We start from the raw sequence: 16,554 nt of genomic DNA, 5'->3' as shown, positions 1-16,554 counted from the left end.
GTGGCTGAAGAAGAAATTTAGTTCATGAAAATTGAAAATATGAACCAAAGGAAGTCTATAACTTTATCAATGCAAGTTATGTATGAATGTAAACTCAAATATTAGTTAGCAGTAACAGAGTCAGTGAACTGACCTGAGAGTCTCCAGTCTACAGTTTGGACTCTGTAGAAAATCACACAGCAGCTTCACTCCTGAATCCTGCAGCTTGTTGTTACTCAGCCACAGCTCTCTCAGATGGGAGGGGTTGGACTTCAGAGCTGAGGCCAGAGAAGCACAGCTGATCTCTGACAAACTGCAGCTCAACAATCTGAAAAAAGAATAAGTGATGCAAGTTTAGAAGACAATGTTCCTGCTTGAAATCATTCAGTGTTTAATAATCTGTTCAGAGCTGAAGAAGGTTCAGAATGTAGAAGTTTAGAAAATGGAAACTCCAAACACCTGAACCCAACAGGATGCAGGTTCAACACTGTCAAATACACAAAGTGACAAAACAAGTATATGGTTACTCAAGGTGCCTAAATGTGTCCAGTTCATTACTGAGGAAGTCAGTGGCAGAGTTTATTATTTGAATTCTTGGATATTAAAAAAAGCTGGTGTGCAAATGTTTATTATGGTCCCAGTAATATTTGTTGTTAGCGTGCACTGAAGTAGCAGATCACATGATATTTTAATGCAGTTTTAATTAAAAAGGTTATATCCTGACACGTCAGAGTGAGTAAAAAGACTTCATGTAAGTCTTCAAGTCAAAAAAGTTAAACTAAGTCCACAAAAGTGACCAAAAGTCAACATGTAACATTTCAAGCACATAAAATGTCTTTCACTTAAATTCTGCTCCTCGGCTCTTTTCTAATTAGACGTACACGTAGAGCATCTTTATAATAAAGATCATGAATTGATAACATGAAGCCTTTTATGTGATAAGCAGGACGCTGCTTCTTCTGTAACAGTGAAGTTAAAAGGACCATAGACTTTTGTGATTATATGTGGGGAGGGGTTTTCTTAAGCCTGTGGTCTGTGCCTGTGTGTGTTTGCTGCACATCTCTGAGGAACAAATACAGAAACACACAATCACAAACAGCAGCGACACTATTTCTAGTAAATTACCAGTGTTTTGTCAGATTCACTCACAGAATCCTGCCAAAATAGGACAGATGGTGAAAGGATATGGAGCCAGATCAAAGCCAAGAGGTTTGTTCATTTGGAGAAAATAAATGTATTGAAAAATATAATTTGAATGTGAAAGTTCAAGTTTTGATCTTGAATCATAAAAAAATCAAAAACATTTTCAAAATAAAAATAAGTGAAGGAAAAGGTTCATTTCAATTTAAATATGATTTGGATTCAATTCTGATATTCTTTTGAATAGATTATTTATTTTTTATTTTCACTTGTATCATTTCATATTTGAGGTGTTATTTTGTCATCTGGCTCCATGAAAGGATCAGTAGAAATCATAAGCTGGCCATGGAGGACCACAGCACGGGGCGCTCGGTCTGGACAGCCCAGTTGGACACCTAAAACAAGCAGGTAGCACTTGGCAGCACGTCAGCCTCCTGCGTGTCCCACACAAGTGAGAGGGGAGACAATTATCAATAAAGGGGAAAGTTTCACACAAAGTTATGTGAATTTTGGAAGCAATGTTTTCTTTTTGGCAGCTGTTTCACCCATTTTCAGGGGCAAAGTGAGTGGAGCAGAGCATTAGTGACACAGGGACGAGTGGCAAACGTCAGGCAGGGTTGTTGGCACATGCTCAACTCTCCCTCTGAGTTGGGTTGCCAGGTACCACGACACATACCCCCACACAGGACCTGAGAAGACCTTTTTGATTTGTATCACTATGAAAATGGGAGATTAATAGAGATGTGACGATACACTCAGCTCATGAGATGAGACGGTACACGATGTTGGGTTCATGAGAACGAGACGTTAACACTATTTATTTTTTTAAGTTACAAAAAGCAAAACAATGCAGGTCCATTTTGAAATGTTTTAACGAGTAATCATCTTGTAATGAATGTGACTTCAGCTCTACTTTGTGACTGAGTATGAATTATCATATGCAGTAAAAGACACAAACAATATGTAAGAACTGTAAAAGGTTTCACCACAAACTCAACTGACTGGCTTCTCTCCTGTATGATTTCTCATGAGTCTCTTCAGACCTTATAACTGTGCATGAACTATGTGTGAGCTTCTAACTTCTAATTGAAGCTGTGTGACCTTCTAACTGAACTCCTCTCCACAAATTGAAGGTGAAAAATAAAAACAGTATAAATAACAAAAATAAATAACACTAAGTTTTTCTTAGTCATCTTGTTTTAAGTGCAAACAATAATCAAAGTAGTTCTCTCTCAATACTTAAAGTGCAAACAGAGACTGACATGATTTCCCTCCAAGCATGATACAGAGCTGAGAGCTGGCTACAACTACACTGCCCAGCCTAAGATATGGTCACGTTCTTGTTCAAGAATATGAGCATGTCTACGTTTTCTGGCAGCAGTTGAGACCTTTGGGCACTAACTATGTCTCCTGCAGTTGAAAAGACACGCTCACTTGGAGCGGAGGTAGCAGGGATGGAAAGGTATGCTATCTGTGTAGAGGTTCAGGACCACTGGGATGGTGAACTTTGATTCCCATGTGTGGAGGAGTCGCCAGTTTTCCACCATGGGAAATGGCCTCATGTCAGCTGCAATGACAACACTGATGTCTTTCGTTATTGCTGTGGCTCGAGCACTTGACTGTGGAAGTTGAGATGTAAAAGCATTTGTCAGTGTTGTCCGGCCTTTCAGTGTTTTCTTCACAGGCACGGTTGATTTCAGTAGAGAGCTGTGGTGGTTCTGTAGGTGTCTTTGCATAGTGCTCGTGTTAGCCGCGGTGTACGGCACTATTTTCTTATAGTTCTTACATATTGTTCTTGTATTGTCTGTCAGTCTGACGCCGTTTATTGTTTCCATCAGGCACCAAAATGCTGCCACACAAACGATTTAAAAGTGGCGGGGGCATCTTGTATGTTAATTTCGAGTTTGACGTTAGACACGTTTTAATTAGAGATGCACAGATCGATGGGCAACCGATCGCAATCGGCCGATAATGCCCCTATTGGTTTTGATAGGCTCCTTCAAATGCAGCCTTCATTTCCCCTTTTTGGAGGACGCACCACTACTATCCTTCGCGGCCTCCCATATCCCAAGATCCTTTGCGCGCCGCTCAGTCCCAAAACAGAAGAGGAAAAGAAAGAGAAAATGGCGACATCAAGTGGCGCAGACATGACATTCAAGTGTGAGTCTTGGGTTTATACTCGGTTTTTACTCATTTGAACGTCCAACGCCAGATATGTTAAACTTCAAGGGACTATAAAACCTCCAAATTTTAACTTTCAGTTAAGTTAATTTTTTGACTGGAAAGCTACAGTATAAGCTCCAAGTTGTATGACCAAGAGAGTGTCTCTAGAGATAATGTTGCAGTTGCACATATGTCAGTGTACATAGTTCTTATTCTCATTTGTATGACATATTTATTTTATTTTTCCACAAAAAAGCTTGTAGCTAAACTCCAAATTGTGTCTCTAAGAAAGAGCCTCTAGAGAGAGTGAAATGTTTATTGTTGGTGCACATGTTGTGTGTTGTGCACATAATCCATTTTTTATTTTAAGATTTAATTCCTTTTTCCACAGGAAAACTAAGGTTTATAGTTTACAACTTGTACAACTTGTATTGACTCTAAGAGAGTGAAATGTTTACTGTTGTCTGTGTTGGTGCACTGCACATGTTATGTGTTGTTCTTGTACACATAATTATTGTCACAAGAAAGCTTAAGCTAGTAAGCTACAGTTACTCTATGTAAGCTGAGTCCAGGTTGTCTCTAAGAGAGTCTCTAGAGTGTGAAATATTGCACATTGCCTCAGCCTGCAATAAAACGGTGGTCAATTCATGATACTTTCTTATCTCCTAATTTTTATACTTAATAATACAATGTCAATGTTGCGTAAGAAGAATCATTAATTAAATATATGAAAGTTACACAAGACAACAATATAGAAGAATTTATAGATTTGACGCTGTGATCGGTGATTGGCAATATCGGGATCGGCAGATACTGCTTTCGGTGATCGGCCCCAAAAATCCTGATCGGTACATCTCTAGTTTTAATATCTCGAGATCTCGTGCCACAAGATCTCGTCACACCCTTAGATATTAACAGGAGAAATGACCAAACGGGAGCACAGGAGGTGAAAGGCTTAAAAATAGGGAAAGACTCCTGTCTCACTTCCTGGTAGACAGGACGTAGACACCTGAACACAACAAGATGGAAGTTAAAATCTGTAGATGTCAGCAAACAACTATGAGTTATGTAAAGATATAGTGGAGTCATGGTGTCCTGAACACAGAATGACGTCACACTCTCAGTGTGTGTGTTGTGATCTGAGCTGTGTGCATGTTAGTGCATGTGAGTGCCTCCCTGTCGCCTCATTTTGGATCCCACTGCTTATCTTGCTAAGATTGGCCCTAGTCTGCCTCTGATTATCTTACCCTGATATTCTTACCCTAACCCAAACCAGTCTCACTCCTCATGTCTAAACCAACAAAGGCAACAGCAGTAGGATCCATAATAACGCCTCTCTGTCGTCCCTGGTACTTTCTTAACATGGTGGCAGGGACACAAACTTTATCATATTACAGCTAAACAGTGAAAATATATTTCTGAGAGAACGAGGAACTTGATTCATATTTGGTCAACACTGCCTCAACACTGACAAACTGCAGCCCCTCAATCTGTATAAAGAATAAATGATGGAGTTGAAAATTTATTTATAATCCAATCAGATGTGTTCAGGTTTTAAATGTGTAGCTCAACATTACTGTGTCCTCATCAATCAGCTTTTCTCTTAAATGAGTACAGATAAGATGAACCTTTCTTGATCCCTGTAGGAGAAATTCAATTCATCCACATGTCAGCACAACATTCATACAGCTGTTCATGTCAACACAGATTAATAACATGCTGCTGATCTCAGTCAGGTCTGTTATTAGAGGAGAAAAAAATGAATTTTCTTTTAAACATCTTTTGAAAATATGCTTTGATCTGTGTGTGTTCTGTATGATCAATATCAATGATCAGACATTATTTGTGAAAACACATTGACATCAACAGAAATCAAAATATTTCTACTTCAGCTTCTCAACTTTATTTATTTAAATCAAATGTTAGTTCAGTTCTTCAGTTAACAGATTAAATTATAAACATTAATTAACTTTAACAACTAACTGAACATTTTCTACAGTTTCTTGAAGAAACAGAAGTCTTTTGTGACTGAAGAAGAAATTTAGTTCAAGAAAATTGAAAATATGAACCAAAGGAAGTCTATAACTTTATCAATGTAAGTTATGTATGAATGTAAACTCAAATATTAGTCAGCAGTAACAGAGTCAGTGAACTGACCTCAGAGTCTCCAGTCTACAGTTTGGACTCTGTAGAAAATCACACAGCAGCTTCACTCCTGAATCCTGCAGCTTGTTGTCATTCAGGCTCAGCTCTCTCAGATGGGAGGGGTTGGACTTCAGAGCTGAGGCCAGAGAAGCACAGCTGATCTCTGACAAACTGCAGCGCCACAATCTGAATAAAGAATAAATGATGTAAGTTTAGAAGACAATGTTCCTGCTTGAAATCATTCAGTGTTTAATAATCTGTTCAGAGCTGAAGAAGGTTCAGAATGTAGAAGTTTAGAAAATGGAAACTCCAAACACCTGAACCCAACAGGATGCAGGTTCAACACTGTCAAATACACAAAGTGACAAAACAAGTATATGGTTACTCAATGTGCCTAAATGTGTCCAGTTCATTACTGAGGAAGTCAGTGGTTGAGTTTTATTATAAAAACGTCTTGAACATGTATTCATTTATAATAAATCATACCTGTGCATGAACTATGTGTGAGCTTCTAACTTCTAATTGAAGCTGTGTGACCTTCTAACTGAACTCCTCTCCACAAATTGAAAGTGAAAAATAAAAACAGTATAAATAACAAAAAATAAATAACACTAAGTTTTTCTTAGTCATCTTGTTTTAAGTGCAAACAATAATCAAAGTAGTTCTCTCTCAATACTTAAAGTGCAAACAGAGACTGACATGATTTCCCTCCAAGCATGATACAGAGCTGAGAGCTGGCTACAACTACACTGCCCAGCCTAAGATATGGTCACGTTCTTGTTCAAGAATATGAGCATGTCTACGTTTTATGGCAGCAGTTGAGACCTTTGGGCACTAACTATGTCTCCTGCAGTTGAAAAGACACGCTCACTTGGAGCGGAGGTAGCAGGGATGGAAAGGTATGCTATCTGTGTAGAGGTTCAGGACCACTGGGATGGTGAACTTTGATTCCAATGTGTGGAGGAGTCGCCAGTTTTCCACCATGGGAAATGGCCTCACACACAGACAGACACACACACACACACACACACACACACACACACACACACACACACACACACACACACACACACCTACACAAACTTTGTCATTGTGTTATTGTGGATCACCATCAGCCTTCTACAGACATCATCCACATGTCAGCACAACATTCGTACAGCTGTTCATGTCAACACAGATTAATAACAAGCTGCTGATCTCAGTCAGGTCTGGAACTAGAGGATCATCATTAAATAAGACATGTAGGGCTGTATAGCCTGTGTAATTAAAGGAGAAGGTCCAAATTCACTCAAGTCTGTATGAAATAAAAAAACAGCCCTTAAAAGTAAAGTTTGTGATTTAGGTTATTTGTTAAAAGTTCAAAAGGGAGTTGTGTGAGTTAAAATATATTTTAAAACATTTACAAACATTGATTTATTTTGATAGAGTCCTTCAGTGCAGCATCCTCTGAACACCACAGGATGGAGCCATTTAGATACACAGAAAATGTCTCATTGAACTGACATTTCTTCAGATTTATGCTGCTGCAAATCTTCAGAGTTAATTAACTAAACTGTTTAAGTCTCAGTGAAGGTTTTGAATTGAATATATGGAAAAACAATACAATGAACTGACCCCAGAACCTCTAGAGCACAGTTTTGACTCTCCAGTCCAACAGACAGACGCTTCACTCCTGAATCCTTCAGGCTGTTGTTACTCAGGTCCAGCTGTCTCAGATGGGAGGGGTTGGACTTCAGAGCTGAGGCCACAACTTCACAGTGAGTCTCTGAGAGTTCACAGCCAGAAAGTCTGTCATGACACAGATAATACAAAAATGTTATTATGAAAGAGGATACTTTATATTTACTTCATGCATTTGATATCAAAACAGTTTGAAACATTCTGTTCTGATTGACATTTGCTATTTACATCAGTGGTTCAGCAAACCTTCATCTGATCTGTGTTTGACATGAAACAGTTATTCTCATCACTCTCTAAAACCTGCAGACTTTAAATCTTTGTTTTATTTTAATCTTGCAGATGAAGGAAGAAAAAATGTAGTTACATTTGTGTTTCCATGATGTCCACAGTCTGTCAGTGTGATCTGATCCTGTGTCTTTTGCCAAAAAGTTAGATTAGTTTATGCCCAACACAGTGTTAGCATGAGGGTGAGAGTGCCAAAATTAACATCATCACACGTCTTGTGTCGAGAATGTGGGCTCCACAAATCATGTTGCTGAATGATCGTGCATCTCCCGAATTCAACATGGATGAGTTTGAAGTTTGAAAAACCATCTTAGAAATCTACATTTACATGATTCATATTTTGCCAGCTAATACAGATGTGATTCAGAACAGTTGACTTCTATAAAGACTTTTATGATTTACACTTTTATGGTGTTGCCATTGGTGATTTTGATGTATACACCTACTGTCTTTTCAGATGCTATTGTACATTGCAGTCCTGACCATTCACAATTCTTTATTCTTTATTATTATTACAGTGGTTAAAAAACCTCTTTCATTAGTTTCACCAGGGTTTCTTCTATCACCCAAAGAAAGATTAATAGAAGAAAAACTGTCACATTTAATGATCATTAGAAATAAATGGAATAACTGAGTTCAACAACCTGACAGCTATAAACACATCCAACTGAAACATCTACATTGTTGCACTCATGGTAAGTGAAACACAAAATAATCACAATTGTATTTAAAAATGTAAGCGCTATTTCAAAATAAATTATTTTATAGTTTGTATATCTGAAGAATTAAACTGCTAATCTACACTGATTTATAATGTTGATAATCACATCTGGACTCACAGAGCCGTCCTGCAGTTCCTCACAGCTGGAATCAGTCTCAGTCGTCCCTCCTTTGATGTGTTGTACTTCTTCAGGTTCAACTCATCCAGAACCTCCTCTGACATCTGCAGCATGTAGGCCAGAGCTGAGCAGTGGATCTCAGAGAGGTTCTTCTCTGATCTGTTCTCTGACTTCAGGAACTCTTGGATCTCCTGATGAACTGAGTGGTCGTTCATCTCCATCAGACAGTGGAAGATGTTGATGCTTCTGTCAGGAGAGACATCATCTCTGTTCATCTCCTTCAGGTTGTTGATGGCTCTCTGGATGATTTCTGGACTGTTGTGTGTCTGACCCAGCAGACCTACTAAGAAACCATGGTTGGACTTCAGAGAGAGGCCATGAAGGAAGCGAACAAACAGGTCCAGGTGACCATTTTTACTTTCAAGGGATTTCTCCATGGCTCTCCTCAGGAAGTCATCCAGGGATGGGTAACGGGTCTCCACGCCATCAACAACTCTACCAAAAAACTTAGAAATCTTCTCAAAAACAGACTTTGGCTTTAAGTCTTTCAGGAAAGCCTTCAGGACCTTTGTGTTCCTGTTGGTGTGACAGTGGAACATGTAGACTGCAGCCAGAAACTCCTGAACGCTCAGATGAACAAAGCAGTAGACTGTTTTCTGGAAGATCACACTCTCTCTTCTGAAGATCTCTGTACAAACTCCTGAGTACACCGAGACCTCTGTGACATTAAGACCACACCGCTCCAGGTCTTCTTGGTAGAACATGATGTTTCCTGTCTCCAGATGTTCAAACGCCAGCCTCCCCAGCTTCAGAAGAACTTCCCTGTCAGCCTCCGTCAGCTCCTGTGGACTCGTCTCACGTCCCTCATCGTACTTCTGCTTCTTCCTCTTTGTCTGAACCAGCAGGAAGTGTGAGTACATGTCAGTCAGGGTCTTGGGCAGCTCTCCTCTCTGGGCTGTAGTCAACATGTGCTCCAGAACTGTAGCAGTGATCCAGCAGAAGACTGGGATCAGACACATGATGTGGAGGCTCCTGGAGGTCTTGATGTGTGAGATGATTCTGCTGGACAGATCTTCATCACTGAACCTCCTCCTGAAGTACTCCTCCTTCTGGACGTCAGTGAAGCCTCGTACTTCTGTTACCCTGTCAACACATGAAGGAGGGATCTGATTGGCTGCTGCAGGTCGGGAAGTTATCCAGACGAGAGCCGAGGGAAGCAGCTTCCCCTCGATGAGGTTTGTCAGCAGCGCGCTGACTGATGACTTCTGTGTGACATCAGACACAACTTTCCTGTTCTTGAAATCCAGTGAAAGTCTGCTTTCATCCAGGCCGTCAAAGATGAACAGAAGTTTACAGACAGCGAGCTTCTCTGCTGTCACCTTCTGTAATGTTGGATGGAAAACATGGAGCAGCCTGAGAAGACTGTACTGCTCATCTCTGATCAGGTTCAGCTCCCTGAACGACAGCACAACCAGCAGACTGACATCTTGGTTTTCGGAGCCCTCTGCCCAGTCCAGAGTGAACTTCTGCACTGAGAAGGTTTTTCCAACTCCAGCGACGCCGTTGGTCAGAACGACTCTGATGCGTCTCTGTTGGTCAGGTGAGGCTTTAAAGATGTCGCTGCACTTGATTGGAGTGTCATGGAGGGTCTCCATCTTGGAAGCTGTCTCTAGCTGTCTCACCTCATGTTGGGTATTAACCTCTTCACTCTGTCCCTCTGTGATGTAGAGCTCAGTGTAGATCCTGTTGAGGAGGGTTCCACTTCCTGTTTCAGTTCCTTCAGTCACACGTTCACATCTCCTCCTCAGACTGATCTTATGTTCATCTAAAGCCTCCTGCAGAACACTATCAGCTGAAAGAGAAGAAAATATTCTGGGATTAAATTGAGAGCAAGAATCTTGATTAACTCAAAAAGTTCCTTTTTTCAGACATGAAGACATCAGCAGACAGATGTACAGTCTTACTTTGTACAGTGTTGGTCTGACTGACTAACACTGGACAGCAGGACAGCTGCTCCTCCACAGAAACACTTCCCTCTGTCTTTCTGAAGAGATAATGGAAAATCAACCTGATTAGAAACCATAGATTTATTTACGTTTAGCTTTGACTAAATCAAACTAGGAGATACTCTCCTCTTGATAAGACAACAATCTCAGTCACAGCCGGTCGAGCCTCACAACGCAGTGACTGATGTTTCAAACTGTAAATGCTTTTATTGATAAAGATGTTTAACCTCATTAGTCACAACAGATCTATGTTGACGATGACAGAAGCTGAAACCTGTTTTCTGTAGGATGGCTTTGGGTTTTGTAAACAGCAGGGTGACTGACTTTGGCTGCGTCTGATATTTACTGACCACCCTGCGGTTCAGATGTGAACAGTATCCTACTCTCGTCAGACTTGCAGAAGCAAACAAATACATTTTCTCTGGCAGCCTGACATCATTTTTCAGACTTTATCTTTGTGCTCGTCCTCATCCGGACGTTCCAGTGGTGATTCTCGGCTTTTCATCAGATCATTTGATCCTTTGACAGTAAAGATGTTGGGATACTTTTTGGCTCGTTGTCAAAAAAAACACACTGTATGAGTCATCATCAACTTTTAGGACTGACTGACTAACAAACACTATGAATGGACTTATAATAATAATAATAATAATAATAATAATAATAATAATAATAATAATAATAATAATAATAATAACCCATAATGCAACACTCTGTAGGAGCCACTGTCACACCAGTTCATTCAAGAACAATCTGATGCTGCTGATATGTAATTGTATAAAGTATAAAACACAAACCACTTTTTCTAATGTAATGTCCAGTAAAACAAATAATTCACGACAATCATTTAATGGTAATGATAAAACTATATAATATATATATTTATACACATCTCTTACTGTGTGTCTGAGGGTCCAGGTCCATTACTAAAGCTCGGAGGAAAACCTTTGGACCGGTCACTCTTCATAGACAGACAGCTGGAGACTGAAGACTCTTCTCTCCGTCTGTGGTACTGACTTCTGGAAACACCAACATGTTTGTATTTATTTCATGTCAATACACAAATTGCTGATACTGACAGTTTGATGATTAAAAACATGGCAGTCTTCTTACTGTGTGTCTGAGGGTCCAGGTTCAGTACTGAAGTCTGGAGGTGTTTCTTTGGACCAGTCACTCTTCATAGACAGACAGCTGGAGACTGAAGACTCTGCTCCGTCCTCCTCTTCCTCCACACAATCACTCATCTTCTGCACTTCAGAAAGCACTGAGGTAAATATGTAGCACATGGAAGGAGAACAACATGAAGACAAGGAGGACAAACAGGTGAAACAAGATGCAGAGGAGGAGGGTGTAAAATGGAGATGGTGAAGCCTGCAGACTCATCACCCAATGTGACGCTAAACAAAAGTGACATTTACAAAGATCGGCCTTGTCTCTGTCTAATTAAAGGGACGTCCCTCAGTATGATGTCCTGCTCTGTCCACTCAAAGTCTCCACTTCCTGCCTGCAGACGTTATTTCTTTATTGTTGTCCTGTACCTGGATCACTGCTCAGGTTTTTAGTGAGGTCACTTTATGACAATAATTGTTTTGTCTACTTTAAATGTGTTGAATAGTCCGACAATAAATAACAGCTTTTAATACGTTTTTAAATACAAACAAGTTTTATAACAACTCATGTTAAATTGGAAATTATGTAAATAAAATCTAATAAAATGATTGTTCTGGCATCTTTCACTTGAGATTTCTACAGAAAACATTTTGTGTCTTTGCAACTGGGTTTCATCTTTTAAATGTCAGAGGTTAAATGTCTAACAGAATCTAGTTCTTAGTGTTAAGTTATAACAAAATATGTTAACACTGAAACAGCAACCTGGATCCTTCTGACCAACAGGACAGTCCAGGATCTACTGTGGTACAACACAATATCTTCAATGAGTGAACAGTGAAGTCCAAGTCCATGAAACAGACTTTAATCGAGGCTTCATTAGTAGAGGTGGGAATCTCTCATCACCTCACGGTTCGATTACGATGATAAAACAATAATCGATGCATCTTTTTTTTCTATACAGGATTTCTGTTTTTCCTCACTGTGACTACTAAAGCAAAGTATCTGTAATGATCCATTCTGAATTAATTCCAATATCTTTTAATAATAAAACAAATGGAAGAGATGTGCCAAGTCAATTGGAAGGTTACATTTGCGAGCAGATCCCCAGCTTTGACCCAACAGGAAAAGAAAAGTGTGCCTGCAGCAGCACACGTGTAGTAAATTAATACAGCTTCAGCATATTCTGAATCACTAACATAAAAAACAGACCAACATCCTGTTATGTGCAATGAACAATATAATTCTTCAGACAAAAACCCCAAAACATTTTGCTTTAACCAAAATCACAAACAGCTCTCAAACAAAAATAAGTAAATAAACAACATCTGAGCATAAAATCCCTCAGACCAAAAAACAAACAAACTTATTAGTGAAAACTTTTATTGTTAAACTATTTTGTCACGAGAAAAGTCTGTTGAAGAGTCTGTAAACACACACACACACACACACACACACACACACACACACACACACACACACACACACACCGTAAAAACATCCAGCTCCTGGTCAGTTTTCGTTAAATATGAGCTTGTTGTCTCTTGTTAAAGAGAATAAAACTCACCCTGCCTCAGACGTATTTTCTCTGTTGACTCAAAATGGAGTCTGAACACCTTTCTTGTCTCCACATGAGAATCAAGACAAACCAGTTTGTTGAGGATGAAACAAACACACAGACACACACACACACAGACACACACACTGTATACAGTATAAAGAAACAGTCCAGCATCTTGTCAGTTTTCTTGAATCTGGGCTTGTTTTCTAGCGTTCTCACAGATGAATCAGAGACTTTGACTGTAAAACAATAATGTAGAAATAAAACTCACCTCTGCCTCAGACGTCTTTTCCTCCTCCTGCTGCTGTCGACTCAAAATGGAGTCTGAACACTTTCACTTTCTTGTCTCCTCCCTGTTCTCAGGTGTTGTACCTGAACCACCTGGTCAGTGTTGCTCCTCCTCTTGTCATTTACCTGAAGTCACATGTACTTTATCTGTTGAGGTGTCTCCATGATGACCTCCCTCTGGTTGAACAGCTCAGACTAACATAGATGAACCAAACACAGCAAACTGAGTTCAGATCAGTGTCAGACAAACTTCCCCTGGTCAGCTGAGTTCACCTCCCTTGAACAATGTTTGTGGTTGTGGATCAGCTGAAGAAGTGTTTGGTACCGTTCAGCTCTTCAACGTGAGCTTTGTCCTGGAGCAGCTTCTTCACAGACATGTTGCTGCTGCAGTCGTCTTTGTGACACCAGAACAACTTTGTCACTTTCCTGATCGACTCTTTCCATAAAAACACACATCATCACAAACTCATGTGGAAGATGGAAGCTACGTTTCAGGACATCTCTTCACGTTTCACTCAGATAACTAAACTAAATAAACTCAAAAATATGCGGAGAAGACAAACATTCACATATATGTTTTATCTATTTTAAATAAAGAGAGAAATCCAACCGTCCAGCTTCTGGGTTCAAGTTTCTCTCTTCTCCAGAACTGAGGCGACCGCCGGTGGCGCCAGAGCCTGACGCAGGCTACAGCTAGCTAGCTAGCTAGCAGCACCCGCAGCCGCTGACGGCTTTTTCTACATGTTGAACTAAAAACAGACGCTTTGTCGCTAAACGTCCATCAGCTGGTGAGCACTGCATCACTTCACATCACCTGGTTCTGGTTCTGGTGCTTCCTCAGCCTCTTCCTCCTCCTTTTCTCGCCGCCTGACGCTTTGATCCTTCGACGCATCTTCGCCGTCCAACTCGGACAGACGTTGACGCTCTGGCCCCGCCCACCGGCCACGGGCCACGTTACGTACGTACGTCACCGTCACGGTCATTGTTGCCAGGTTTGGATGAGACAAACATGATGAGCCTGTCAACAACAAGCAGCTCCGGTGATGAGGTGCAGATCAGACGGAGGAGAAACATTTCAATCCCTCTCCCTCCTCAGCTGAAGGAGCTGAACTTCAACATCTTCACTGAGATTCATCAAACAAACCGATTCTTGAGACTGAGGTTTAACTTTGATGTGAATAACTGTGGTTTGAAAGTTTGGATCACATGTTGTTTCACTGTGAATCAGTCCAACTGTTCTGGACCGACATGCAGGGCTGGCTACAGTCCAAGAGGACCGAACCATCACCACTGACACAGGAAACTGTCAAGTCTGGACTTTCTGATGGGTCCAAACAGTGGAAATGGGGACATCTGCTGGCAGGAAGCAGCTCCAGCAGGACCAGCAGAACATGCACGGTGCTGATGACGTCAGCTTCAACAATGATTTGTGAGAGAAAAAGCTCCACAGGTTGACTTCATGTGTCTGTGCTGATCATGTGATGTGAAAACCAGCAGGGTCTCACACAAAACTCTGATCAACTTCACATACTTTACAGTCAAACACAGGATTTGTTTGTTTTCTGTCAGAATCCAGATAGTTTTACATTTCTGTGTACTTGTAATTGTTTGACAGACATGATTAATGAACATAAAGTGTAGAATCAGCATGTTAAACACATCTTTTTAATATCAAACGTTATAGAAAGATGAAATATGAAGCTGCTGACTTTGCACCAAAATCCAGACACAAGTCAGTCCAGAAGATTCAGTAAAGCCTCGATTGAATCAGACTGTGTTCAGATTTGATCCACTTCATTTATTATGAAATGACAAACAGCTGATATTAGTGGTAATAAGCAGAACTTCACTCTGCAACATCAACTTCTGCTGTTAACTTCCAGTGTTACGTCCCCTGGGAGGTCCAGGGAGTCGACTGTGGGGAGAAACACATCACAAAATAAAACAACCCCCAAATCAAGCTTCAGGTTTTATTACCACAAACAAAGAAGAGAACAAACCCACCACACCACCAAGTCCTCTTCACACTGACAGCTCTTCTCTGGGTGCTTTAAAATTGACTGAGTCTCATAAGAATTGAACCATCAACCTGAGAAGTATCAGAGCAGTCCTCTATCAGCCTGAGCTGTCTGATCAGACAGGTGAACTCTGTCTCTCAGAGCTTTTCACTCTTTCTTTTGGACTTCAGCCTTCAAAATTCAACCCAGATCAGTTTCCTGAACCAGAAAAACTCAAGCATCAAACCCACAACCTCAAATCTCAGAGGCAGCGTCTCTACACACTGAGCTGCTCAGTCAGAACAGCTGCACCTTGTTTCTTGGAGGTTTTGACTGTAACATTTGGACACTTTGCTGACTGTCTAAAGATTCAGGGGTTTTTTGTTATAGATTTCCTTTTCATGTGTGAAACTGCTGCTGAGTGGGGAAAAATCTGATAGGAGGAAAAGATCTAGAAGAAAAATAATTCAGATTTTACCTCAACATTGTGACTCAGTATTGTACTTAAGTAAATGTACTTAGTTACATTGGATCACTGATTGGGGCAGCGCTCATTTATAGAGATTTGACTTCAACTTTACATTTAAAATGATATATTTAAAACATTAAAATGAATACGTCACCAGCAGCAGCTCATTTTCATGTTGTACAAGATTTAAGTTTGGTTCCAGTTTATATTTACGGAGAATGCTTTTATTCTGAAGGAGTCTGGTCGGAAGTCTTCTTGTTGTTTCAGCTGAGAGTCACATGACAGTGACGTCACGTGCTCGGAGATAAACAGAGAAGCAGGAAGTGAACCAAAGAGTTGGTGCTGCAAACAAACCTTCCAGTGTTTGACTCATGATGAACATTTATATTTTATATTAAAACAGTAAATAAAAACACAAACAAGAGTTTTTTAATCTTCAGCCTTTATTGTCTCCACTGGTCTGCAGACCGAGTCACACACACACATCTCATCAGAATAAATCCACCTTAAAATCAACATCATGTGAAGAGAAACCTTCATGTTTTATCCATGAAGATGAAAATCACACGACCTGCGACGACGTCCCACTAACAGCTACCTGATCCTCGTTTCACTGCAAACACACAAACACTTTCCATCGTCGACATTTAACGACATGACGCCAGCACGACTTTAATGTGATAGTGAGGAAATCTCTCTGCGCTTCATTTTCAAGAGTTACCAAACATTTCTTAACCCCCTGCTGCACTGTGACCTCTGACTCCGCCCCCCACAGGTGACCCCGAGCTCAGAAACAGAAACAAACCTTCAGGTGTTTTCTGACATTGTCTCCTCTCCGGCTGCTTCGACTGCTCGCTACATACTCACTGTTCCCTTCAACAGATCTGAGCAGAAT

At 40.4% G+C, this 16,554-nt stretch overlaps 2 protein-coding genes across 2 annotated transcripts in view; both read right to left on the bottom strand.

Moving 5' to 3' along the window:
* LOC141014275 (protein NLRC3-like) overlaps positions 1–16,554 on the bottom strand; it is a 59,052-nt gene that overhangs the window by 29,303 nt on the left and 13,195 nt on the right.
* Positions 2,550–11,481, bottom strand: LOC141014887 (NLR family CARD domain-containing protein 3-like). Its single transcript, XM_073488825.1, has 7 exons — positions 11,351–11,481; positions 11,137–11,256; positions 10,196–10,275; positions 8,232–10,083; positions 7,042–7,215; positions 4,267–4,291; positions 2,550–2,738 (listed from the first exon to the last, which is right to left on the bottom strand). Exons 1-7 carry the CDS (start codon positions 11,479–11,481, stop codon positions 2,550–2,552), a joined length of 2,571 nt encoding a protein of 856 aa, XP_073344926.1.

Source organism: Pagrus major, chromosome 19, assembly GCF_040436345.1.
Source record: "Pagrus major chromosome 19, Pma_NU_1.0".
Taxonomy (NCBI): Eukaryota; Metazoa; Chordata; class Actinopteri; order Spariformes; family Sparidae; genus Pagrus; species Pagrus major.
The sequence above is the reverse complement of the archived record's forward strand: the minus strand, read 5'-3'. Positions and strand labels throughout refer to the sequence as shown.

Excerpts from the sequence above, each read along its gene's own strand:
- LOC141014887 (XM_073488825.1), bottom strand. The coding sequence starts at position 11,481 with ATGAGTGATTGTGTGGAGGAAGAGGAGGACGGAGCAGAGTCTTCAGTC. Across the intron at positions 7,216-8,231 it reads AGGAACTGCAGGACGGCTCT|ACTTTCTGGCTGTGAACTCT; the intron begins GTGAGTCCAGAT and ends GTGTCATGACAG. Across the intron at positions 4,292-7,041 it reads TGTGCTCTAGAGGTTCTGGG|GTGTCTACGTCCTGTCTACC; the intron begins GTCAGTTCATTG and ends TGTTGTGTTCAG.